At 38.3% G+C, this 17468-nt stretch overlaps 1 protein-coding gene across 16 annotated transcripts in view; it reads right to left on the bottom strand.

Annotated features, from left to right (window-relative positions):
* The window catches only part of pdlim5 (PDZ and LIM domain 5), a 130040-nt gene that overhangs the window by 74410 nt on the left and 38162 nt on the right, over window positions 1-17468 (bottom strand). For all 16 annotated transcript variants that reach the window (XM_018092971.2, XM_031899670.1, XM_012961674.3 and 13 more), the window contains 1 exon segment: window positions 7831-7982. In XM_018092971.2, the coding sequence (XP_017948460.2) occupies window positions 7831-7982 (152 nt within the window).

Here is a 17468-nt window from a genome sequence, read left to right on the forward strand (position 1 = left end):
AGGGGTCAAATAATTATTTCCTCCACTGTATGGGTGGGCAATATCGGGGAACATGTAAGCTAATTCGATCTTTTGGCCCTGGGGCCAAACAATCGAATTATAATGGCGGCAATGGGGCAGTCAGTTCGGGGACCACATCAACGAGCCAATGCGGTCCCCGATGCGACTAAATCTTTTAACCTGCACGATCGATATCTGGCCAATTTCAGGCCCGATATCGGTCTGGCATGCCCCTCGTTCCTGCCCTTACGCGGGCCGATAAGCTGCCGAATCAGTCCAAGGGACCGATATTGGCAGCTACAATCGGCCTGTGTATGGCCACCATGAGTCTTCACTACCCCCCTCAGAATCTGTCTTTCTTCATTCTCTCTTCATGCAAGAGTTGGAGCCAGAGACAGCTAACATGTCTAACCTTATTTAAATTCCCACACTCCCCTATTATCTCCCCTTCTCTTGTGCTTTTCTTAACAGCCGCTCTCTTATTACCTTATCCACTTTAACTCATGATTTTTTCTGCTCTAAGTGTTTTCATCTCTTTGCCCTAACAGAGACCTGGCTCCATCAGAATGACAATGCTATTAAGGTAGCTCTCTCTTATGGCAGTCTTACCTTCTTTCATACCCCTTGCTCTACGGGTCGTTGCGGAGGAGTAGGCATTCTGCTCTCCCCTTGTTGCCATTTTAAGTAATCTCTATACCTCCTACCTTGTTTCCTTCTCTCTGCATAGGCAGCTGTTGTTTACCAACCTCCTTCTGCCAAATCTTCTGCTACTTTGCTCTCTGATGAAATCCTGGCTCTTTTTTTTTTTTGCCATGTTCTGACAGCCCTGAAATTATCTTAGGGAATTTCAATTGTCACACTGAAGACCGCTCTTGGCACTGGCCATCTTGATTTCTCCATCTAACCTCCTCTTTTGAACTCCAGCAGTAGACAAATACAGCCACCCATAAGGATATTCACTTTCTAAATTTGGTCTTTACCAAAATGGGAAAACAAGTTTTTTTTTTTTTTTTTTTTTCCCCAAACGCAGCAGTTAATAGAGCTTCTTCAGCAGAATCCTGCACTGAAATCTTTTTTTTTTTTTAAACACAAACAGATTTTGTTATATTTCATTTTGAAATTTCACATGGGGCTAGCCATATTCTTCTAAAGAGTTCTATAGCGCACTTATAAATAATAATAAATAATAATTAATCCAACCCACAACACTTGTTTTTCCGTATTTAACTCTCCTCTACATCCCTCACCAAAAAAACCGCTCACATCTGACCCGCCCCTCAGGACTGCTGAATTATTTTAAAACAAAAGCAGATTCTATCCAGAAACAATTCTCCCAACCTTCGGATACCAGTAATCTCAACCTTCCTAAAGCGACTCTTTCCCTATTCAGTTCTTTTGATCTTGTAACAGAGTCTAACGTTTCTCAACTTCTCCTTTCATCTCCGTCTACAAGATGCTCACTTGATCCTATGCCCTCATCATTACTAAAACAGTGTACCTCTGCCCTTACTCCAGCTCTTACTCATATATTCAATTCATCTCTAGTTTCTGGTATGGCCCCTTCCCCTCTTTTCAAACAGGCCTGTTCATGCTAGCTGCTACCGATAACGATTCATCCACAGCCCCCCCCCGATTAGGATGGATTCTGTTCTCAAGCTAACCTCAGTTATGTCAACTATGGCCTTGAAGACAGAACCACCTATTTGGCAAAAAAGCAGCTCCTTGTTTTTTGTGATATAAACGGATATTTTTATGCACGTACACTGGTAAACTGGTTAGGCCTGTGCTCAAATGTTTCTTATGACATATGCTACTATGTCACAAAGTCTATATAAATCCTGTGCCGTCTCTGTTCTGTAGTTCTGATTCTTGGCTTAGTTCAGAACCCACAAACATGTCAAATAAACCTTACCTGGTATCTAAAATTTCCATAACACAACACTATACACTGGTTGAGCAAGCATATGAATAAACTCCCTCTCCAAAACTATTAGGAAAAATGAAAGAGACCTGTTAGTTTTATATTTATATAATTTTTACGGTTCTCCTGCTTGATTGGAGAGGATTACTAGACTCATTTTATAGCAGGTTAATTTTTAGCTTGTTAGGTTCTGCATTATTATCAAGGTATTAAAGTGATCTAGCAAGAAGAAAATTAATTCATTAATTAATCCAATATATTTGGCTCTAAATAAGTCCATCAAATACAAAACAAATACAAAATTAACGGTGAAGTCAATGTCAGTTTGTTTCTTTTCTATGAAATTTGACACAAACTGACCAGGCCCACACTGAGGGGGTTAACCAATTTGCCAAGAGGTATACTAAAAATAATTTTGTAAGTGCAAACTTGCTAGTAGACAAGCAGCTTCTGAGAAAGTGCCAGTAAAAACAACCACTACCAGACACACAAAAACTCTGCTTAACCTTGCTTTTTGTTTTATGAGTGTCCTGTTAAAGATATTCCCATAACTGCAATTGAGCATTTTGTTGTGAACTGAAAAGAAATAAATTTGCATAAATAGGAACTAAAAACTCAAATTTGCACCTTTAAATGTCATATGTTTCATTATACAGTTATTACATTGCATATTCTAAAGGTTGAATTTTTGGGGGGCAAACATGACAAATTTCTTATATGCATGTTATTGGAACTTTAGGGGTATTGAGAGGTAGGGCTTCGGGTGCGTTGTGGCATTCCTTAAAATGATAATAGACAAGTGCAGAGGAATTCTTGTTGTTGTCTTTATACAGGAACAGTAGGCAGCTCCATGTTTTAGCTCCCACCCTTCCCAGCTACAGTCAGATGATCCCAGTTGCCAATAAAATGGAGACCATATGGAGGTTATAACTTTGAATGCAAGTAAGTTGCAGGTAAAGCGCAGTCTCTTTGTTAAATGTATATTAAAGCAGTAGAATTCTTAATGAATCGCATAAGTAAGTGTAAGACTCTCCAGAAGGGATGACTTTGACATAATGGCCAGCTTGAAGTATATCGAAATATATGGACAGACAATCCCTGTTTTGCTTAAAGGGGAGGGCATTTGTAGTGCAAAAAACACAGAATATTCCCCTATATTCTATGTTTTTTGTACTACATGGAAATGTAATAGAAGCTTCCTCATACTGACAAACACGTTTTAAATGCTAATCTCTAAGAAATTTTGTACTACTTCTAAAATAATCTAGTTAGTCTTGACTACCCCCCTCAGAATCCGTCTTTCTTCATTCTCTCTTCATGCTAGAGTTGGAACAGCAGCTAACATGTCTAACCTTATTTAAATTCCCACACTCCCCTATTATCTCCCATTCTCTTGTGCTTTTCTTTAATAGCTGCTCTCTTACTAACATATCCACTTCAACTCATGATTTTTCTGCTCTAAGTGTTTTCATCTCTTTGCCCTCTGGTGATCCCAGTGGAGCCAATAAAAGGGCAACCATTTGGGGGTTTTAACCTTGAAAGCAAGTAAGTTGCAGGTAAAGCTCAGTCTCTTTGTTAAATGTATATTAAAGCAGTAGAATTCTTAATGAATCGCACAAGTAAGTGTAGGGCTGGCCAGAAGGGATGACTTTGATGTAATGGCCAGCTTGAAGTATATTGTAATATATGGACAAACAATCCCTGTTTTGCTTAAAGGGGAGGGCATTTCTTGGTAGCTAAATGCACAGAATGGCTTAATGTCCTATACATATTGATAATGGGTGAGTGCAGAAGATTTCTTGATGTTGTCATTATGTATTTTGTGGTCACAACCTCATTGCACCCCTGCCTAATGGTTTAAAATTTAGTGTTCAAGAACAACTTTTCTTTTTTGCTATTCCCTAAAAAAAAAAAAAAATACTGGTTCTGCCCCTTCCCACTGCATCTATGTGTGCAGTAACAGTAATGCATCCAAAACTCACTACATTGAAGGAGAGGATTTCTGTGTGAAAATGCACACTGGAGTGTGTGTGTGTGTGTAGAAAAATTCTTCCAAATCCAGTATTCCAGTTCAGCTACCTACTTCAGGCAGGCTATCACTTCTGTGCTCCTGTTGTTGCACTAATTACATGTAGACATCATATAAGATAATGGAGAACACCTGACAATGCAGGGCTTTGCTGCAAATTAGTGTTTATTAGTGTGTTCCACTACATGTTTCAAGTGAACAACATAACATCTGAGCAAATAACATTTAAATGGTTCCAAGACCCAAGTCAAACCTCCCCCTTAGCACCATTGGTTCCAAGCAATCCAAGGCACTGTAGAAAATATTTATCAGTTAAGATGGGCAGTATTTGTATTGTGCTTGGTATATGTATTTCTTTTAAAGCTACACTATGGTATGCTTGGTAGTTCCGGGGCCATGTATAAAAAATAATTTGGACTTTAAAAAGTTTTTTTGGGGTTAGGCTTCTAACTAAGTGCCCTGGAGCAGTAACCCATCCCTTGGACTAATTTGCAGCAAAGCCCTGCATTGTCATGTGTCCTCCATTATCTTATATGATGTGTGTGTGTATAGGTGATATGTCACCTATGTAAACCAGGTGTACAATAGGCCTAACCACTTTACAAATAAGTTAAATTACGAAAAGTGAGTATTGACCTTTCAGCACAAAAAAATGTTTTATTTTCATTCTGCACCCTCTGTACATACTGTACCAAAGCCGTCACATATGCCATCCTTAGTACAGTACACTATGAATATCCAATTTCTAGATGAAGTTTCCAAATCCAAGGTGCTGAAACATGCAGAACTGGTAAGCTAAATAAAGAGCAGGACATATTGCTCATATGTATGACAACATTCTTCCATCATAATTCCTGTAAAACTGCAAATAATTAAAGAAAAAAAACACACACATTTATTTCTTCTTGCAAATCTTGTGATGGTTTCAACTGCAGAGGTACTGCTGAAGCATTATTTCAACAAGCTCAAACAAAAAGTAAGACCAAAATCATCCTTAAAAGTACACCAGTCACCAACTTATTTATTTTTTCTTTTGTCTGTGTAATGGAAATATTACCAGATGAAGGTGTAATGGTATTTATGTTATATAGCTTTCTATTGATTCTATTTAAGTGTCTCTGTTTGCACATATGTTGCCTAAGGGGCTTTTTTTGTTCCTTTGCCCCCTCATTCATTTTCATTATGGATTGGTATGCTTTTACTGGAGGTGAAGATGAGCCCTGGTAGACTGTGGAGACTTATTCCCTCCCTTTCAACCTTACCCTGATGTACCCAGCTGACGCAATAAAACATACTGACACCTTTATGTGGGTGGAGTTCGGCCAGAGCTTTATTAGCGAATCCAAACATCACAATAGTCCTTGCCATGTATTTCAAACTTTAAATGAACTTTATAGCTGTTTTAAAACTAATGCGGGCCACTGCAAACGCAGTGGGCATGTGGAAACCATCAAACAACACCAGAGATTAAATGGCCAAGAACTATCACCCGCCATTAGCTGTGACAAACTAAATATAAATATTATATATATATATATTTATTTATTTTATTTTTTTTTATTCAGAATAAACAGTGCCTGAAAAGAAACATATATCATATAGCTGAAAGAAAATACAGAATTACAGGTCACAAGATAAATGTGCTTAAACAGGGAGGGGGGGGGGAGATGCCGCTCCGTAAGAATGCAGGAAGTGGGGGTGAGACGCGCAGGAGCTGACAGGCAATGAAGGGGAGGGGTGAGAGAGGAGGCTGTTCTCTCCTGAAAGGAGGAGTTAACCCCTTATGGCACAGAGGGAATTGAGCCCCAGGTGGCTCCACAGTCCCTCCGCGCTTTCATTAGTTATTTCAGCGCTCTCTAGACAGAAAACAACAAAAGCTGCTATAATGAATACAGACACAGGCCTTAAGTTGTCTTCATAACCTAGACAGAAAGAACAAACTATATCTAATACTCATATTCAATTCCACACAGTTAGGGCTGTGGCACACGCTGAGAAATACTTGGAGACGAGAACTAAAGCCTTAAAACATATGGCTAGAAATGTTGCATTTTATAAACTAAACATATGGTGACAGCCCACAGGTACAGAAGATTAAGATGACTGGTGATGAGCAACAAAATCATCAATATGCCTAATAAAGGAACACAGATGTTTATAATCAAGATAAATATGCCTTTAACATTTGTGATATGCATTAAAATGATTCTGCTATGATGTTTAACAAAATCACTGGTCTGCTTAAAATTAAAGCTGGCTGACTATTAGAATTTCCAGTTAGTTGTGGCACCACATACAGCTGGAACTGGGGTCAGTCAAACTGTCCCTCGCCTTGATACATGTTGATATAATGAATTTTGGGACTTTTGGTTTAAACTGACTCTGTTTATAGGGTTGCCACCTGGCTGGTATCTCACGGCCCAAGCAATAAAACATCAGTCAAGTCTGGGGCTGTTATTACAAATTAACCAGCATGTACTTAACCCTTATGAGAATCTGCTTCCATGTTCCATTGGCCAATTCAGCGTGCCCCCAGCACAATCTGGCCAGTAAGACGAGAAATGTGGCCACCATAATAAAGCGCCAGCCACCATGTAAAACAAAGGATCGCAAGTTCTGTGTATAATTCTAGATGTTTATAATAGAGCAGCCCTCTTGAAACTGGTTTACCCCACCTATTTATGAGTACTTCCTTCATGAACACTGTGTATGTTTTTAATTAAAAAAGAAATATACTGAACACTTGTTGTGCCTACTACAGCCATTAACTTCAGTTGGTTTCCAACAGCTGTATGCACTTTTACTACACTTTTGCTTTTAATAGCACTTCAAGGATCTCTTAGTTTGATAACTTATTACCCTGTGTGCCAACAGCCCGAATGATCTGTATAGCAGGAAGCAAAATGCACTGCAGACAAAATGTTTAAACCTGCCCAGTCAACTAATCAACCAATATCTATTGTACACAGATAATGGCCAAGATCATCCTTCCAGTATAAACGTACCGGAAAATGTGTGAAACAAATTTTATTGGTATGTCTATGGCTAGCTTTAGTTGCATTTGGTCTATATGCTGTACTAAACTTTCCACATAAGCCACACTCATCCTGAGGAAGAGACAGCCCACATGCATAGTCTAACATCTCAAATTGCCAATCATATTTTGCACTCTGAACTTGGTTGTTCTCCTATATGGTTCCTCTATTATTTTTTTCCCCAAACACTAGTCAAAAGCCACTAACACAAACCTATAGTTCATGCAGATCCAATACAAAGAAAAGACCACTTGGAAAAGTAAATCCATCCAAGTTTCGGTATAAAACAAAACACACAGAAAAATCTAAATCAGTATCAGGTAAAAAAGAGCCAAGGATGGAAACATTATTTAAAAATGAAAATTCCCTTTAAGCACAGGTATTGCTTCCACCTACAGTCATTTGATTACAAATAAAAGCAAAAGTCATAACTGGGATTGTTGTAATACAAACAACTCAACACCTAATTAGAGATGCTTAAACTTTTTCTGCTATGACTGCTTCTGAAAAAAATAACCAGATTTTTATTTATCTTTTAAGGGGATGTCCACCCAATAAACTGCAATTTTTTTCTCAATACATACAGTTCTCTGAATAGAGCTCTTGGATTTGGGAAAATTTGAATCCTGTTCTGACTCTTAAAACCAAAGTTAGGTCTCTCCTCCATGTCAAAAACAGTAAGGCAAAGTAAATAAACAATAAAACTGTTATTGACTTTCAATAGCAACTACAATTAAAAATGAAAATCTTTAATGACCATATATTGGAAAGTTTCTAAGAAAAGCATTTTATTTTATTGTGTGAAAGTGAAAAGTCCCTTTTAAAGAAAGGGGATAGTTACTTACCTTTGTAGGGTCAAATTTAGTGAACCAGTGCATGCCTTAATCTTGTTTTGTGCCTCTAAGTGAGTCATCCCATCTGTGCTTATACCGTCTATTGTAAGAACCACATCACCAATGCCAATGTGTGCCTGAGAAGCTTTCCCTCCATCACTTAGCTGTGAAATAAAATAAAACTAATTAGTCCATCAAAAAGCAATACTCAATGGATAAAAACAGAAACTTATGAAGCATGATATACAAATTCTTGTCCTCTGCAATAATGAATTTTGCTTGGACCATCCACTGAAACTCCTTTTAATAAGCCATACCTTAAATTTTAACACCATATAGGTGTATGTTTTGCCCATCCATTTTATTATCTCACCTCAAGCTATTTTTGACTCGCATCAGCCACTAGACCTTGATCAGTCTAGGCTATTAGCTAGTAGCCTTGCACTTAGGCTGACTTCAGCAACATAGGGTTCTGCTGACATCTGGAAAGTTAGACCTGTCTACCTTTACTTACTTGTACTGGCAAATTATAGTAGATACTCAGCCCTAAAGAATGAACCTTAATTGGAGGCACTGGTGTGGTAAAAGGCTTTACCTGCAGGCAAAATCTAGCAATTGTAGACAGAAAGACAGTAAAAGAGGTTAAAGGCAATAAAGAAAATGCAGTCCATAAGAACCTTCATTTAGATCTGAATTGCATGACACTGGAACAGGCCATCATCCCACCCCTTGCTAAATAGCCCTCCTGTTGCATATGGATATTTGCACTTTTGGTTATTAGATTTTTGTTTTTCTACACATATCTGTAATAAACCATCACACCACAACAATGTTATCAGATACTATATGAAAGAGACTAAGAGAATAAGAACTACTTTGTAACCACCAGTAAAAGATCTACAAAATATTTAAGATGACTTTTCAAGACCATAACTAGTGTAATGTCAGATCATTGGAGTTAAAATGTGCTTAGAATATGGCTGGAACACCCACACTGAAAAACAGAAAGCAGGCATACAAGGCAGGAGACACAGCTTCCTTTCACACATACATAACACTGAGTTCCATACAGTACATTAGAATTGTGACAGCTAAACCACTAAAACAGCAGGGGCCTTAAAACAAGTCATCAGTGCATAATCATTACACAATAACATTTTATAAAAGCTCTAGTACTGCAGCCAAGATAACTGCAAGACAGCAATGCTAAGGGCAGAGCAAAGTTAAACCTCCACTGGATTTCTTCACTGAATTTAGCAGGTGAGTCCACGTAACTCTTAGAATTAATTCTCAGAAACTGTATTGCAGATTAATACACTGACCTATCAAAGCAATGATGAATGTGAAAGTATTAACATTTCCAGACAATGAATGTTTAAAGAATTTAAGCCATACTCATTTTTCATCAGTCATTGTAAATTGCACTCTCAGCACCCTAAGGAAATGTATCTTCAAAGCCCTCTAAATATTTTAAAATATACTCTTCACCACAAGCTAGCGAATAGGATATGTCTGCCTTTTGGCATATTCATTTATATTTAATTAAGAAAAACTCACACAAGGGGTTGTTGAATTATATCCACATTATTGAAACAGAGTGTGCCATAGGGCCTTTACATGAAAAAAAGATGTCTGGAGGCACCAGAGCAGTTACCAACAAAGACAATGATGCCTATGACTTCATTTTAAACAAAACATTTATGTGTATTCGTAATGTCAATTAAAAGTTTTTCCATATCAATATTCATACCTTTTTTTTCCTTTCACGTAGGTTTGGCTTAAATCTGCCTATCACCACTGAGCTGATTAACAGGTCAAATGACACTCCATCAGGACCATATTTATACGTAGACACCCGAGGGCATGTGCCTAGAGCAGCACCTTTAAGGGGCAGCCTTCTGGTGCCTATATAATATGTAAAATTCTAAAAATAAACCACCACCCCCCCACCCACTCACTGCCAGATCATACCTATAAAAATCTGGCAGCGGAGCTGGGGAGTTCAGGAGGCAATGTAAGGGGGAAAGCGACGTCACTTGTGGCAGAAGTGGGGTCACGTGCAGCCGCTCATGTGGTCACCTCTGCGTCCTGGGGGCATATTTAGGTCCAGTCCCTAGGGTGGCTCCAGACCTAAATACAGCCCTGCACTCCGTTTGTTAGGGTAATGGCACACACTGAGATCAGAAGCCTGTGATAAATCTTCACTACAGTGAGGTGACTCTCCCTGAAATTATTTCCCACCTGCAATAACGTAAATCACCAGTGTGAAAGCATACGCGGCAGACAATGCATTCAGACTGGAATTTTATTGACAGAATGAATGCAATTTTTCAAAAAATGTAGACAGCATTATAAATGTTACTTAGATCTCAAGTTTCTCAAGGGAAAAAAGGAAAATAACATAGGAAAAAAGTATTGACCATGAAATAGCTGAGCAATGTGATCTGTTGGCATAACTAATCTAAACATGAAAAATTACCCAAAAAAAGAACCCATTTTCTGTGAGAACTAGATAAATATCTGCCATTACTACTTAAAAAAAAACAAACAAAACAAAAAAAAAAACATGGGGAACCAAGGGTGTGCTTTTTCCCAGTAAAGGATCTCTGGTGCCTGAGTAAAAACCATCAGACTATGCATAAAACTCACTTTAACAAAAAATATAAAAAAAAAAAATTACTGTCCAAGGTACAAACCGTCCAAGATGCAAGTCATATACATATCATATTTTAGTAAATGGGGAGAAAGGGGTATTTGGCCGGGACCTGCCATTATCTAAAAAGCTCAGAATAGCAGGAAGTCTGTCTCCTAATGAGTCAGTTTTAAGCAGAAAATTCTGATTCTGTTTTTAATTATTTACTGTACTACTAAAACTGTACCTTGTACTTGATCTCAACATTTTGAAAATGGAAAAAGGGACAAAAAGAAATGCCGCAAGAAGTGCGGTGAAAAGTTTTGACCATGCCCATTATTGTGACCACACCCCTAAGTACCACTCGCATTTGACTAAATTTGGAAAGTTATTTAAAGTTTGAACCCATTTCTAAGGGTTTATATGTTATTAAAGTTTTGCTAAAAAAGCTGAAAATGCCCTTTAAGCTGCAAGTCTCAGTTCCCCAAAGAGACCTTATTAGCTTATTAGTTACAATTGTATCTCAGTGCAGGTGTGGCTTGTTAACTTTCTGGGCTCTCTGCCAAAAGCCCACTTGTTTAATTAAATGTGAGAAACAATCTTTCTAAGCGCAGGTGAAGCTCATTAAGATTTCTGGGCTCTCTGCCAAAAGCTACTTTTTGATTAAATGTGAGACACAATGTATCTAAATGCAGGTGAAGCTTGTTTAACTTTCTGGGCTCTCGGCCAAAAGCTACTTTTTGATTAAATGTGTTTCTTTTTCATCTTAGTGCAGGAGATCAAAGGGAAATGATGGACTTTTCAGTAAGAATCAGGGACTGCGGTCGAGCTGTCAAAAACGGACTGTCCTGTGAAAATCGGGACAGTTGGGAGCTATGAATTTGCAGAAATCCATATTGATGGTAAAACAATCCTACTGTTTTTGATTAATATTTAAATTATTTTTAAGACTAAGGGGTATATTTATCATGCTGTGTAAAAAGTGGAGTGAAGCGTTACCGGTGATGTTGCCCTGGGCAACCAGTCAGCAATTAGATTTCAACAGTTAGAAAATCAAAGCAAGGCATCTGATTCATCACCGGTGATGTTTTACTCCACTTTTTACACAGCATGATAAATATACCCCTAAAAGTATGGTGATCCAAATTATGTAAAAAACCCAGACCACAAGCATTTTGGATAATAGATACTATACCTGTATTACTCTTGACTGAAGCATCAACCTGAAATGGTAGACCCTTAGCTTAATCAACTGGAGGTTTACAACATAACCATTTTAACGGTCAAAGAGGCCCTGCCTAAAGCAATTTTCCACCCTCTTAAGTCTGGAGGGACAAAGAGGGTAATTTAGTAAGATAATTGCTAAACTGCATCAGTACTGTTAACAATAGCAACTAAAAATTAAATGGCACAATGAGATGGACTGGAGCAAATTATGTTAGTTAAATAGATTATGTCTAAGGCTAAAAATTTTATTTTTTTCTGAACAGGCCTTCTTCTTGAGGATCTAGCCTACCATTAAACAAAGACCTGGTTACCATGGTAAGTAGGACCCCTTGTCAGTTAAGTGAATTGCCCCTATTGTAGATTTTTTTTGTAATTTTGTACGCCTACTTTTGTTTAAAGTGACTGGAAACCCAAAAAGAAAATTCTGCATAATGAAAGAAAATGACATTTTAAGCAACTTTCCAATACATGAGTGCGATCTCTTAACCAGAATGCTTGGATGTTAGGCACCCCCAATTGACTTTAATCGCTTACCTTTTACCCCGGGCTGGTGCCCTTGTTCAGAGAAAACCGCACCAGCACGGGGTACCCGCAGCAAGCACTTCCTTCTTCCTGCTTCGCACTTGCGCAGAAGAGTGAAAAGCCGTCTTTAACAAAGAAGTTGGCTTTTCACTCTACTGTGCATGCGCCAGCCCAGGGATTTTGCCGGGAGAAGCAACACGGAAGAAGGAAGCGCTCGCTACAGCTACCCCGGGCTGGTGCGGTTTTCTCCTAACAGGGGCACTAGCAGATTGTCCGTTCCTGCTAATTCTGTAGATTGTGTAGGATGTCTGACAGTATGGACAGCATTTCCTACAGTGCAGCCTCCATATATCATTGCTGTGTTTGACAGTATTTTAAACTTCACAGAGAGTGGATTTCAGTATGAATTTTTTATTAAACGCTATGTTTAAAGGTATCTTGTTACATTTTAAACACAGCTACACTGTTCTGTATGGCTCATTTCACACTTCCTTACCAAAACACAGGTGGCACAATGCAAAGTAAAGTATTTCCATTTTACATATATAAAACCCTTTAGCACGGAGATCATAAAACCCTTGGGCAGAGAAACAAAAATGCTTCTGTATATGCTAACACACTAGCATACTTGTTCTAAATGGTGTGTGCAGGGCAAAAATGAATTAAAAAAAAAAAAAAAAAAAAAGAGTGCTTTAGTTAGCTAACTCCAGAGCAGGGCTGGCAAATTCTCAAATACTACAGAATTAAGTACTGCACAGGGAGATTATTTATGCACTGCCCATATTCTTTTCTCTTTTATAATAAAGATAGAGAGAGAAGAGAAATAGAAACTGCTATATATTACTTAAATTAAGGATTAGGAGAATCATGATTTCTACAGCTTTCTAATGTAATTTGAGCTGCACAGCAGCATGTCACAGCAGGATATTCATTCAGATCTATGTTATATACTACCTCTAAACTCACTATAAAGTAATGCCATCATTGTCAAATTCAGTACACAGAAAGCTGAATTGATTCCACAATACCACTAATATATAGTCTGTATTATTATAATTTTTTTATAAAATTAAATGACTGACTATTACAAATATGTGTTATAACAAAATGTCTATCCCTGGGACCCCCCTTCTCCCCTTTTTCAGTATTATCTGCTTGCAAACAAATCTTATAATGATAAATATCAAATTTTAAGTTTGTACAGAAATGGTGTATTAATGGAAACACATGTAAACTACTTTATATGTTATATGACACTTGTGAAACATTTTTCAGTACAAAGGCAGCTTGAAGTCTCTCAGTCTCTCCAGTTTTTTCATGATCACATAAACAAGAGATATTATCTAGAGTGGGTAATGAGTGCCATCTTTTTAAAAGTACACTTCAAAAATCACAGAATTTTCATTCTGGGTGAGGCAGCCCAACACCAAATCTAGCTGCCTACAATGTTTCTTCAGGGCAGATAAAAGTGGAAGACATCTTTTCAAGATATCTGTTCACTGAGGAGCGGAGTAAAGGTGGCTATACACGTTGCAACCTCGCCACACGAGCCAAAGCTTCTCCTGATATACAATATTGTGCTAATTAAAACGGCGGGCATAGACGCCATCGGACCGAGGACCTCATCAACAAGCCGATGTGATCCAATCCAACAAAATCAAACCTGGCCAACCAGATCTGGCTAATTTTAGGCCAGATGTCAGTCAGGTAGGCCACGCGGGTGCCCATACATGGGCAGATAACCTGCCAAATCGGTCTGAAGGAATCTAATCAGCACTTAAAATCACCACAAATTATTTTTATCTTTAGCCCCAAGCACAGCAATGAGGTTGGTGCCTTGTGAAAATTCTCAGCAATAAACCTGGTGTGAAGGAGAGACACTCCCCTGCACATACATAGGGAACAATAAACAGAGCTGCCTAAGAGAGTGAGAGCTTTTATGCATTTCTGTATAATGCAATTAAAACCATAATTTAAAATGTATTGGATTATTTTTAACTTGGAAAAAAACACACTAAAGAGCTGTGGAATATGCTGGCAGTTCTATAGTATAATAATCATAATCACCATCATCATCCAGGGAATGCAGTTTATATACTTTCCCACAACAATGCCATTAAATAACAGTCCCTAATTATATCTAATTAACACCTAGTTTCTTAACTCCAAACCTTTTCTTCCCAGATACATTTAACCTTTCATCTATTTCTAACCTTAAAGCTAATGCCACACGAAGCGTAAGGCGGAAATTTTCAGCAAGCGCTTTTACGCTTGCCGAAAATATCCGCCCTATGCCTTGTCTGGCATTAGCCTTAAGGGCTAAACTCCAAGGGAGATTTTCAACACATTTTGTGGGTCAGGTTTTATCTGATTTCGTCATGCAAAAGCATGAGATTTTGCAGGATCTTACAAAACCTAATCTCCATAGCTGTACTGTAATATCGGATCAGATAAAGTTGGATGGAGTGCAGTGAAATAAGAAAAAAAAAGTCTGTCAGACACCATCAGATTTTATCTCATCGGACGAAGACGCAGCATGCAGCGTTCCCTTGTGATAGTCATGTCACGTCAAATGACAATCCATTTATGTGGTTTACAAATCAGATTTTTGTCAGTTCCATTATATTTTACCCCATGAGACTGACACCATCCTATAAAATCTCCTGTGGAGTTTAGCCCTAATGTGCAAACATGCAGTTTGGTTAACTGACCCTAATGAGTGGTACTAAGGATTTTGTTGCATCATGGCATGTCAAGTCCTTGGCAGTTTGTGGAATGTTCACCGAAGTAGTCTCATTTGAACAGCCTATGCTTTTAAAACATTTTTCAAATGAGTTATGGGTTTTCTAGACATCAACCACTTCAGATGTTCTCTCCCAGTCTTGAAGTTTCTCCAATGCCTTCATATCTATATTTATGGGGTCTGTGCTCAGGTTTGCTTCTCAACAGCTGCCCAAAGCACACTGAGCATGTGCACTGTCCTGGACAGTTTTAACAGAATCTAAGATGGAGAGCGCCTATGTCGGGTTTAGTTGTCCTTTAAAGAGAACCATGCACTTTGCAAGCGATGACAAATGTTTCCGTGTTTACATGACAAAAAGTCACATGATTTTTAGGATTCGGATATGTAATACTAAATATTACTCCCCCCATGGGAGAAACGGCACTAAGTTTGCCCAGATGCAGTAACCCACAGCAAGCAATACAATGTTTGCTTTTAAATAGGTGATTGGTTGCTATGGGTTACTGCACCTGGACAAACTTAGCGCTTTTATTCCATGGGGGGGGAGTAGACATAGCAGTACATACATACATTAAACAAACAGCCCTAATATGCTTTTAAGGCTTTCATTTCTCTTTAACAAATTTGCAATGCTGTTTAATTGCACAGTATAACAGCATGTTCACATTAAGCTGCCTGAGCTGGTTTCAGTTAATCTGTTAACGTTTGCCAGACTGCAAATTTTTATTTATTATTGCCATTGCTGCATGTTGCTGGAAACGTCCACATAGAGATGAGTATAATTTAACATGTCCCTATTACTGAATAGTGACATATTGGCCTAAGGCATCCAACTGCAATTAAACTCAAAGGAAAATGTCAATAGGATCATTTGCTGCAGCTCAGTCACATAACAACCCACTTTTAAATATGATCTTTGGACTAGCTTTCTAAACTCATACAGCGACATCCATTTGAGAGCCCACCATACCCCCAATCCATGGAGAGAAATAAGTACTGTAATTACAAACACAAAAACTAAAAAATGAACATTTTACATCAATTGGGGCCTCCTGCCAGACCTGCAGCCACTGGGCTGGTCTGGCCTAAAGTGTCTAGCCTAGCCACATGGTCTCTCTTTGCACCTGATCATTGCAAAAATGTCTAATTTTTAAATGTCATATTTAGGTAAAGTTCTGTGTGTCCCCTTTGTCTAGGTTAAGCTTCAAGTGCTCCTTAGATTGCATCTCTCGTGCTTCTCCAACAGGTCAGGAACACAGCAGATGGCAGGATGCACAATGTGATGTTTGTTGGAGGGGACAATTCATTCAGATAGAGGAGGGAGAAAAGTGCCAGGAGCAATCTGCAGAGCAAGGGGTTTTGACTTAAACATTTTAGTCTGAGCAAACAAATTCTCTTTCCTAGCTAAAAGTCTGCCAGTAAGGAGAGACAATGAAAGAGATGGCAAAGAGGGAGTGAAGCTGAATGAATGATTTGATGACATAAGAACAAAAGCATAGGAAAAAAATTCATTGGCACAAATGGAGAAAAATAAGAAGAGGACAGAATATGCATAAAAAAATGCCTGGGTAAACTGGAAACAATATAAATCATAAGGATGCCTGTGAAAAATATTAATAAGAACGTTAATATATGAAGAAGTTGCTATATAAATAGAGATTATTTAAAAGGAAGTACAAGAGCAATTTAGTCCAGGCACCTGTGCCTACTAGTGCTGCTTGAGGTGGCAATCTTCACAGAACAAGCCTGCAGGATCTCCAAAAACAGGCTTGTAACATTTTATGACATTGGCTATCCCAATGTAACTGAATTCTACAGTATATCAGAAAGTTCTTAAAGAAGAAGAAAAATCATTTTGGCAACAGGGTTGGGGGAAAGAGGAGCAACTGACCAGACTTGTGTAATGCCCTGAAGGATTTTTATGAGAGCAGGAAGTGTGGCACAGGAGACCATGTATACAGAATAAAAGAAAAGAAATGTGGTATTTCTTTGCACTGAGGGCTCAGAGCAGTAGTTCTGTAAGTGTTGTGGGGCTGTATTTACATAGACCTTTCAGATAACATGTACTTAATTTTTACCTTTCCTTTAAATAGAAACATCATGGCAAAGGTAATTAAGCAGTCTGTTATGGTTGATAGTTCCAGCTGTACTTTATACTGTCCTGGATTTTCAGCCTGTTACCTTTCAAGTAATAATGGTTTTCTCATCAGAAGTAGTGAGCTTACTGTTATATATACTTATATAGTCTATGTCTGCCCGCTTGTCATCACTGCTAAAGGTTAAACTCCAGGTACACTGGATTTGTAGTCACAATGACCCCCTACTACTACAGTTACTGTGTAAAAGCTGATCTGTAGATTATAATATGCACAATGCTTTTCTTCTTTCATTTGAAGCAAAATAAGCAAGTACTGGAAAGCATTACAAAAACAGTGTTTCTGGTACAGGTATGGGATCCCTTATCCAGAAACCCGTTATCCAGAAAGTTCTGAATTACGAAAGGCCACCTCCCATAGACTCCATTAT

This window comes from Xenopus tropicalis, chromosome 1 (assembly GCF_000004195.4).
Source record: "Xenopus tropicalis strain Nigerian chromosome 1, UCB_Xtro_10.0, whole genome shotgun sequence".
Taxonomy (NCBI): domain Eukaryota; kingdom Metazoa; phylum Chordata; class Amphibia; order Anura; family Pipidae; genus Xenopus; species Xenopus tropicalis.